The sequence below is a fragment of the Argiope bruennichi genome, chromosome X2 (genome assembly GCF_947563725.1).
Source record: "Argiope bruennichi chromosome X2, qqArgBrue1.1, whole genome shotgun sequence".
In the NCBI taxonomy this organism is placed as follows: Eukaryota; Metazoa; Arthropoda; class Arachnida; order Araneae; family Araneidae; genus Argiope; species Argiope bruennichi.
Window position 1 is genome coordinate 112,907,865 of NC_079163.1, and position 10,885 is coordinate 112,918,749.

Genomic DNA, 10,885 nt, shown 5'->3' on the forward strand with positions numbered 1-10,885 from the left:
CTTAAGGGCTGGAGAAGAAAAATAACAAAATTTGAATTTTCTGTTGATAAGTGCTTTTTTAATTGTTTTGTGTCAATTTTGTAATTAAATGCAAACCTGTTTTACCATTTTTTTTTTACTTTGTGTCTTTTAAATATTTAATTTCCAGGTGTTTTTTGTTTCTTGATTTAATTTTATTTAAGAATTTTTCATTTACTTCCATTTTAAAAAGCTTATTTAAGATAAATTTTTCCTAAATGAAGCAAACATGTGTGTCGATTAGTTCATTTGACTTGCTCTGAAATTTGACACACATATTTAACCCACAACAACACACTAATTAACGTTATAGGATACTTCCGTTTTTCAAAAATTAAATTAGAATACCGTACAAAACAATCATTCAGATCATCACTTGAATTATAAATGCCACATTGCAACTTTATTCATTTAAAAAAAGAAATTTTATCTTCAATCTGATAAATTATATACAGATAATTGCAGCGATTCAAGCATATGGTTGGCAGTAAAATAATATTTGATTTCGCAGTAAAATATCATTCTTTTTTTTACTTTTACAAAATAAACCGGAAAGATTTTCTGTAGATTATCTACTTAAATAATCAAAGTCTGTCTAGAACTTTGAGAATCCTTGTATGGTTGAAGCATTTGATCTTGGAGAGCACAACACAATGTTCCTGAACCACTCATTTTCACTTGTCTCGATCTAAGTACAAAAGAGAAAGTGAGGTCAGGGGCATGACGACGAGCAGGGAACATAGTATAGAACCCCCAGTTACCAGCCTTGGAGGGAGTGAACACCAATACGAAACGCAAATTTATTTATGCAACGTTTTACAGCTTAATGTGAAAAGACAGCGAAGGATTAACATCGTACATTATTACAAATTCCTCACAATAATCATTTTTCAGGCATTACACATTACTTCCTGGGTGTCTTACTAATTATTATCAGTACATCGGCTGATAAGTGTACCTGAATGAAGTGTCGCTTGGGGAAATATAAAAATACATCAACCCACCCACCTTTTTTTTGAAGTGCAATTCGCCTTTTCCCATCTTTGAAATCTTAGACTAGGGAGCTCCAAGTTTAAAACAGCAATTAAATCTAAATAATATATAGAACAACTATCAATATCAGAACAATATCAGATTTCAGAGAACATTAAATTAGTTGCAGTAATTTCATAATATCAGCCAATTTCAATTTAAGTATTGAAGATATTTCAGTTTTGTCATGCTAAAAATATCAGTTACCGCAAACAATCAAGAAAAGGGGGAAAATAAAAATAAACAGCGTACAAAAAAAGTGCATTTACCATTTGAATTTAATTTTCATGTATAAACAAAAGGAAATTTATCAGTTGTTTTGCAGTAAATGAAGTGAATGATTTTAGACCTTACAGCTAAATATTAAAAGTGTTCAAGACAATGACTTTCTTAAAAATATGAGATTCAATTAAGATTATTCTTTTGGTCAAGAATGCATTTACATTAAATTAAAAGCAATTGCGCATTACTTAACTTGTAGCCATATTTAAGTAAATTATAAACCACAATTTGGTTGATAAATTAGTTTCTGTAGATGTTTTTAGCCTGAAAATAAACGAAATTACCATCTTAAGCAATACAAAAATAAATATATACAGAAAATAAAATAAGGTCATATAACCATCTAAATTACTCATCCACATGCAAAATAAATCTCATGCTAGATCTAATTCTGAAATATAAATTATAATATGCTTATAACACTCATAGGATCAAACACACGTATTCGCTTTTAATATTAGAGATAACTGTACAATGGACATTAAATAGAAGTTTTACCCTTTCATCTATATCGCATCATAAGGACTTGTAAAAGTATTTGCAGAATAAATTTAATAAAATCATTCGGAAGTTTCTCATGAAATTTTACCAAAGTTGCTCTGAAAATTTTATGTATTATTTTAACCACTTAAAAAGGGTTTAAATAAGATGCTTAAACAATTATTTGATTGAAAACTTCATGACTGAAAAAATATATATAATAAACATGCATTTCCTTAATCTCCCCCTTAATTTTAAAGTGCATAAAAAATTACTAAAACCATTACAAAATTCCACAAATACGAATTATTGTAAAAAAAATTTTGTGTATCATTTCTTTTATCTACAAAACTTTTAAATATTAATAACTTGGAATCATTTTACATTTTGCCTAATAAGAAAAGGCATTTATTTTTATGATTTATTTTACTTTTGAAAATAGAAATATTTTATTCCTAATTATTTGACACGAATTTCAGATTATGCCGCTATCAAATTAGAGTCGTCATGAATATAGAGGCTCTAATATTTTATCATGTATATGATGAAACCCAAGAAATATCCTGCGCAGTTAATCCACAATATCATTAAATTTCTAAAAATTCTGATGTTAAATATACCTATTTTCTCCCCCCCTCCTCCCCACTGAGATCAAATCTTTGAGCAGGATCTAAATGAGTTATCCTTTTCACACATGGCACTTTGACGATCAAATTTCTTTAACAAAGTCAATCCTATTCTAGTCTTATTCTATTTGTTTTGAGAAAAGATCTTGAATTAATTCCCAGATCACAAAATGAACTGTAACTCTATTTCCGCTCTCTTGATTAAAACTGCTTGAATTTTTAAGAATTCGGAAAATAAGAGGTTACAAAACCTTACTTTTCTCTTACATACAGTCATAAGATTCCTCGATTTTTCCTGCTAATGGCGCCCAGGACAGTTATCCTCCTGTCCCACCCCATTACATGCCACTGACCATTGCTTTCCTTACCATCATTTATCAACTGAAAAACTACCAACCAGTTTGTGATAGTAAGGGGAGGGACATGTCTGTGTCACATGTTGCTTCAAAAATAATGCCCATCAAGCCAATCCAATAACCCTGAAACTGCATTGTTTATGAAAACTGCAATTTATTACTAGAAATAATTTTGAAAACTTTATCAATCAATTTAATAATGGATTATTCTTTTCAGGAGCTTCTGCTGCCAGACATGTCGTCAACTTCCTTAGAAGAGTTGTTATACTTCGCTAAGAACATTTCCCTCCTACCGAGGCTGAATTTCAGTTTGGATGATGCAGTAAAAGAAATAGAACGGCATATTTCTACCGACAGTATGTTTAGTAAACCTGCTGAGATCATAATTATCTTCGTTTATTCGCTGCTCATAATCAGTGGAATCATCAGTAATTTGATAGTGTCTGGTATCATAGTGACCAAAACAAAATTCTGTACCACGCGTTATGCCTATGTTATAAATTTAAGCATTTCTGACTTGATACTCTGTGTTTTCTGTATGCCATTCTCTTTAATGTCATTGATTAGAAAAAGATGGATTTTAGGGATGACCCTTTGCAAGCTTGTACCTTTTGTACAAGCAGCTACTGTGTTCCTGTCTTCTGCTACTGTCAGTGCTATCGCTATAGACAGACACAAAACTGTTTTGAACACATTTCCATCTGGAAAACGGGAGAAAAATAAGGAAGTTGTCATAACCATTATCGCAGTATGGGTGATTTCATTTATTATATCAAGTCCTATACCTTACGCTCAAACCGTAAGGAACGTAGGATTGCCCGATATATATGTTTACGAAAAATGCCTTGAAGAATGGCCATGGCATAATGCAAAAGGTCTGTACACAGTTGTCATCGTCTTGGTCCAATTCCTCATACCTACACTTGTTTTGTTAATTACACACTTCAGAATTGAACTTCATCTGAATTATGCAACAAACCGATATAACAAAACTTCTGCAAGCCCCAATAAAGAAAGGATACATAAAGAAAGACAAAGAAATCGCAGAGCAACTTTTGTTTTGATGATGATATCAGCCGTTTTCAGCGCAACCTGGATGCCATGGAATATATTTAATTTAATTGCAGATTTCTATCCAAATTGCATGAGTGGCGAAAACTTATACACGGCATTTCTTGTGTGTCACATTATTGCCATGACATCTACAACTACAAATCCGATTTTATACGGCTGGTTCAACTCGAATATTAGAAGAGAAATTATATCAGTCAAAGATAAAATAAGCGATATTATTTTTAACAGACAGGATCCAACTCCTTGCACTAGAGCTGTAAAGGATGTAGCTGATACGAGAGTGTGAAGTAATAAATCCATACAATGAGATGCCATGCAGATTAAAATTTTTACATGGCATTAAATATTTTTAAAAAAATTGATTATTTGACTAAATTATTTGCATGGAAAATTAAATTATATTTTACAGTACAACTTGAAAATTTTTTACGGCAGATTCTAATTTAAAATACCTGTTAAATTTAAAATATCAAGGCAAACCTGTCGTTTTTTGATGACAGGAAAGAGCAAGAATAGTAAACTATCAGAATAGATACTTTATTAGTAAGACAGAAGAAAAAAAACTATTTTTGTAAAAGATTAAAAATTTAAGATAAAAATTCTTTGTTTCCTCCCTAATTCCTTTATTTTCGAGGTATCGATTGCTCAAATGACTTTTAAAGGTTCAAAAAGTAGATTTTTGTTTAGTGTCACAAGAATGAAGAGAAAATTTGAATGTTTCAAAAGAAATCCTTTCGTAATCATGCAAGAAATGGATTCCTTGTAGCTCAATAACATCGATTGATTGTTCTCAACTCTTCGACATGAACTTCATGAAGTTCGTTATTACAGAAAGGCCATCCATCAAAATCATTTAGCCAAATAAAGTACAAAACAGAATTTAATACTCTTACTATAGACTTATGGGAACTTTACTTTTAAACTGTACAGCGGAAAGGTTAATCAGTAGTTCTCGAAATAGAGACTTCATAAACTTGATTTTCTAGAACTTGATTAAACAGGTAATTTGAAGTAGTGGCTGAAAGTAAGCACTTCCTGTCAAGAAATTCATTGATAAGAATGAGCATTCATTTCATACAAAATGGATGACATTAAAAATATAGCAAAACTGACCCTATATACTGGCTAGGGTCAGTTTTGTTTGGCATTCATTTTTCGAGACTTATGCAGATATAAATTAATAGTTTCATCGCTAATTTCGTGTATCTGCATCAACAATGGGCATAACGACAATGATTTTTATTTCATTGTCAAGGATGATAGCCAAACTGATCTTGGGTTTCTAATGTTTCAGTAGATATTTAGAAAATGTCATTTATTTATGTTATTCTGGAGAGCAGCAATCACAAGCAGCGAACACAATCAGTGCCAATCTATTCTAAAACTTCAGAATTTTTGAGCTGTTCGCACTGTACTTGAAACAAGTACTAACTCGCAAACAGTATTGACTCGAACTGTTGAAGTTGGTGATGGATTTGCTTTCTCAAAATTACTAGTTTTCATTTCAGTTCTGTGAATTCCAACTTATTTGTGTGGGTTTTTTTTTCCGGTTAAGAAAGTAATTTAAAGTATATACATAAATGCATATTTTACCTGTCATATACATAAAACTTTATAACGCAAGCTCAACTGCTCCGTCTGCATTTGCTTCAAGTACAAACTCATAAAAAAGTAATAATACGAAATTTTTAAAGTAATCTACTACAAAGTTTGGTATTAGATCCGTTTTCTCAACATCCCTGATCTCCTTTTCAGTTTTGTTATTCCAATTACTTTGTGTGTTTTTTTCCAGTTAAGAAAGTAGTATAAAGAATCATCTGTTATATATGCAAAACTTTACATCAGTGAAATAACAACAGAACTGTTTTGGGATCTTCTGAAACTAATATGAAATGATGACGGAAATATTTCTAAAAAAACATTAGAGATAAAGTAAACAGTTTAACAGCAAAGCAGGAGTTTATGCGCTAAAAATATGTGTTTATAGTATGACAAGATGAACTGATGTGCATATAGTAGGACGAGATGAACTGATGTGCATATAGTAGGACGAGATGAACTGATGTGCATATAGTAGGACGAGATGAACTGATGTGCATATAGTAGGACGAGATGAACTGATGTGCATATAGTAGAACGAGATGAACTGATGTGTATATAGTAGAAGATGAATTGATGTGCATATAGTAGTAAAAAATATATTTATTTGCAATTAATGTATTTGTAGTAGTAAAAAACTTATTTATATGCATATAGTAGTAAAAAATATATTTATTTGCTGATAGTGGAACAAAATGAATTAATGTATTTGTAGTAGTAAAAAACTTATTTATGTGCATATAGTAGAAAAAAATTAATGTGCTTATAGTTAGAACAAAAAAAAAAGATAAAATAGTATTTAGTGTGTAATAATTTTTAGAGCTGAATGTCTAAGAAAATGTGGCTGCTGAATATAATGTATATACTGTATAGCGTTAAAATTAAGATTCAATATTACTAAATTTATATATTTAAAAAAATTATTCGATCTAAATAATATAATTTCTGTAAGTCCCAAGAGATCTACTGATATTTATTGAGTTTTTGCTTACTGTATTGTTAAATGAAATTATATGTTTAAATAAATGCTTCGTAGTTTAAAAAGTTTTGTTAAAGTTTATTATGTTAATGAAAGGAACACTTATTATACTTACACTAATAAAAAAATTTATAATTCAAATCTAGAGCATTAAAAACTTAGTTGAAGCTCTCATTACCATGAATATGAATTAGAAATAATTATGAAACTAAATTGAAAACTCTAGCAAATACAACTCTGAAAACTCTTATGTTTTGATGTTTGATGATGAAATAAGCTGTACCAAAAACTAATAATGTGCATTAGATCTAAATGTACTTATAACTAACTTAGTAAAAGCAGTAAGAAAAATAAATTGACATCAGTGTTACACAAATATTAAAAAAATCAGAGCAGAAAAAAAAAACTAAATATTATGGAAAAAACAAGTATGTCCTTCAAGTACACGGAGATTAAAAAGTGGATTTTTTCCTAATAAAAAATAATAAATTAAAACTGTTCGAGTGAAATGAATTCAACTACTATATCGTGAAGGCTTCACGATCTGTTAAAATATGTGAGGCAGTAAATGCATCTCTACAGATTAGAGCAGACTCAGCAAAAAAGCATATATTTATGTGTACAACGTGTATAGCCAATGTGACGTCGAGTGAAAATGATATCGCAGAGTCTATTAGTAATCTTAAGAACTCCTTATCTTGCAAGTATGTGCTTTAGAGCATGGAGTAAAACAAATTATCATAAAAAATTCAAACATCATATATTAAATAGCAGAAAATACTTTTATTAAAAATCCGGGGGTTAAAACAAAAATCGCAAAAGCATAAAGGAATGACAAATATTTTAAATCAATTGGAAACTTTTAAATACGGCCATAATATATTTTAAATTTTAAAAAAAGCTTCGATATTCTATTTATTATGTCTGAATTTCCTGATTGTATTGTCTTTATCACATCACGGTTGTGGGATTTTTATTTTCACATTCCGTATGTTTGTTTAAAAACAATTTTATTCTTTTTAATCATTAATATATTTCATTATTTTTTTTAACAAAATGATGTTTATAGGCTGGCATCTATCCGTTAAACCTGTCATGCAAAATGCAAAAATCGTGGAAAAAGTTCTATAAAGCAGAACCATTCGAACTAAAGTTACAATGTTTGATTCGTAATTAGATCTTGGAGAGAAAATGCTCATTAAATAAACTGTTTTACAAAATTTTAATTACGTTTTGAATTAAAAATTAATCAAGATTTAATATTTTCATTCAATAACTCCAAAGCATATCTTTTTTTCCATAAAAGCTATTTTTAATCCCCCTTTTAAAAAAATATTTTTAATGAGCTTCTTAGCCATGTCAATTTTGTTTCCAAATAATTTTTTTTCTCTAATGTTAATAATTTTAAAAATGAGTTTCAAGTATCTTTTGCAACATTTTTCAATGTTTTAATAACTGAAATTATACTCACGTGCGTTGCGACGATATTAAATTCAATTCTGTGTGCACATTATAGCATTGTTGTATAATTGAGAGAAAATTTTAAAACATAGTGAAGATAGACGAATCAAGTCTCAAACATCAAAACGTTACGATGCTTTGGACTAGAGGCTCAAAACTCATTTAAAGAGGTTTTTTTTTTTTATTTATTATGAAATCATGTGATCATTTTAAATTAAATTTACAACCATATGATGTTTTTTTTATCTAAAATCAAATTTTAACTATAATTAGTCTATTAAATGATAATTAAGTTCTAAAAGCATTGAAATATTTTATTATCATTAGAAATACACAATAGAAAATTCCACCTCTCTTGTACACCAAGAAGCGAGTGAAAAATCGATTACAAATTTTCATCATTACAAATTTTTAATTTATGAGAAGTTTAATAAAAATACATAATAAATAAAAATAATAAATAAAATTGCGCCAAATATTTTTTCCGTCTTAGAACTTTATTTTATCAAGTAAACATTAATTAAATTGACATTTGAATATCAATGACAGTTGTTAATACATTATAACTTCCCACAATTCTCAATATGAGTTATGATTGTGTGATCGAACTACAATAAGAAGATTCAATTATGCTTGTACTAGGCGTCATTTGATTGTTATTGTTAATTTTTAGAGCTTTATTGGGCATTCTATCCATTTCCTTATACTATAATAATATCCATATACAGCTGCGAATTAAGAGTTTTTTTATCCCAGGCACGGCAAATTATGAGGCCTCTTTTAATAACAGGTCAATTTAGATTCACTTCAATTAAAAAAAAAGTGATTCACTTCAATTAAAAACGTAATCAACACATTAATAATTTTAATTTTTTGCAACTTTTTGAAAATATATAGGTTTTTATCTTGTTTTTAATTTTATATAATAAAAAAATTACTAAAGGACTAAAATTCTTGAAAACTGAAAACTTTATTATTAGTTAATGGTTTCCTTACAAATAAAAGCATTTAATAATTACAATATATTATAAGGGAATAGACAAACAGGCATAACCATAAAAATTATTATTTTACAGGACCTGTAAAGTGAAATATAATATGACCCAGTAAATGAATAATTAATAATCTTTAACTTTGCTCTAAGAAAAATTAGAGGGTTTTTTCCCCCCTTTCCAAAATTCATTATAAAACATGGCCAAATAAGAAATCGAAATACATGCTTTTATTTGCATATTTAGTTGCGAAAAATAAATATTTAAATAAAATAATATAGAATTCTGGATAAGTTTAGCAATTAATATTAATAAAATAAGCCTTCGGATCAATGAAAAAATAAAAAGACGGAAGTTACCTGAAATATAACATTATAATAAAAACAAACATAATAATATTGTTTATTTATATATTCAAGTTTCTATCAAACTATATTTGAAATCATTTTTAACAGATAAATATCTTTTTACTGGAAAGAGTACAACAATAAATTTAACGAGAAATTTTTAAACTTTTGTTTTAATTTTAAAAAATATATTTTGTCAAAGTTTAGTGACACTGTTTCATCCACACATAAGGAGTTGCTATTTTTATTTTATTCAATAATGCTTCATTCAATCATACATTTAATTATATTAACATTTAATATTAATGTTAGGCAAACTTTTTACACAATTTTTCTTTTATTCTTTTTCATTAATTCAAGACCCGATAAATCATTTCTACAACTGTAACCCAAACAATTTTTTTTTTTGAAATGTGAGTAGAATCTGTTACATGAATCCATTTTTCTCTTCCCCTTCACAAATATTTAAATAGAGTATTTCTTAATCTAAAGCTACGTTAAAAGACGTTCTTTATTTTCACGTTCCATTTTAAAGATTTTTTTTTTTTATTTCGGCAGGAAAGTCCTTTTGTAAAAGAGAAATGCTCCCCAAAGAAAGCTGTTCTTCAAGTTTTTGGTTATTGAGACAAATTTTAAAAACAATTTGACAGAAGCGAATGAAATTTGAAATGGTGTTTAAGGTCTCACACCTTTGATTGACATCAATATGTTTCAACTTAATAGAAGTTTAATAAAAAATACATGCTATCACATTTTCAAAAAGACAAAATTGTCTTTTTCATTGAGTATTTTTATACGAAATAAGAATTGTTGTCAAAAAATAATTAAATCTTGAAATATAGTGAAAAGGCATGATTTGAAATGTATGAACTCTCCTTTAACATTAAGAATTGAAAATTTCAATCGACTCATTAAACATTTACTCAATTACAAAATGTTATATACATTCGAACTATTTTAATTTGAAAAATTTGGATATGTATTCAAAATTGGGTGTTATTTGAAAAATTGATTTTGTATAAATCTAAATATGAAGACGAACCCTTGCAGGAAAAAAATGCTTCTTATAGTAAATAGATTTCCACTACGATAGGCATTTACAGTTTTATTGTGCGTTAATTAGTTTCGGACTAATAAACAACGTACGGATACTTTTTTTGGACCGACTGTTTACATTCATCTAGCATAAACAACTTTTTATATCACATGAAAAAAAATCAAAAATTCCTTACTGATTGCAAAGATTTCATTATCTTTCTTTCTGTTGCCAAATAGGCGACATTTAGCAGTTAAGCAAAATTCGAACCTCTAGTTCGGAACAGCGCAGCATAATAAAAGTTTTAAGTTTGAATCGGGTTTCGTCTTCATCAATGCAGCGACTTCTGCCAGTCCATGAAGATGAAAAGTGTAAAACATGAACAAAATCAATTTCTGATTAACTTTGTTCTTAAAATTATTTTGTTGGAATTTCCTTATTAAAATATTTTTTTTTAACATTCAATCAACAAAGACGAAATTTTTGTCTCAAAATCAATTCGGTTACAGTTCAGATAGATATACTACATTAAGTATCTGTACGTTTAATAATTATTTTCAAAAAGTGTATTTATTGACTAATAACTGTACTTGTGTAGTTTTA

The 10,885-nt window shown here is 28.4% G+C and overlaps 1 protein-coding gene across 1 annotated transcript in view; it reads left to right on the forward strand.

Moving 5' to 3' along the window:
- LOC129960416 (neuropeptide F receptor-like) overlaps window positions 1-5,026 on the forward strand; it is a 32,375-nt gene extending 27,349 nt beyond the window's left edge. The window contains exon 2 of the mRNA XM_056073839.1: window positions 3,012-5,026. Coding sequence (XP_055929814.1) covers window positions 3,012-4,154 — 1,143 coding nt within the window. The 3' untranslated portion in view covers window positions 4,155-5,026. The remainder of the gene's footprint in view (window positions 1-3,011) is intronic.
- Window positions 5,027-10,885: the final 5,859 nt, after the last annotated feature.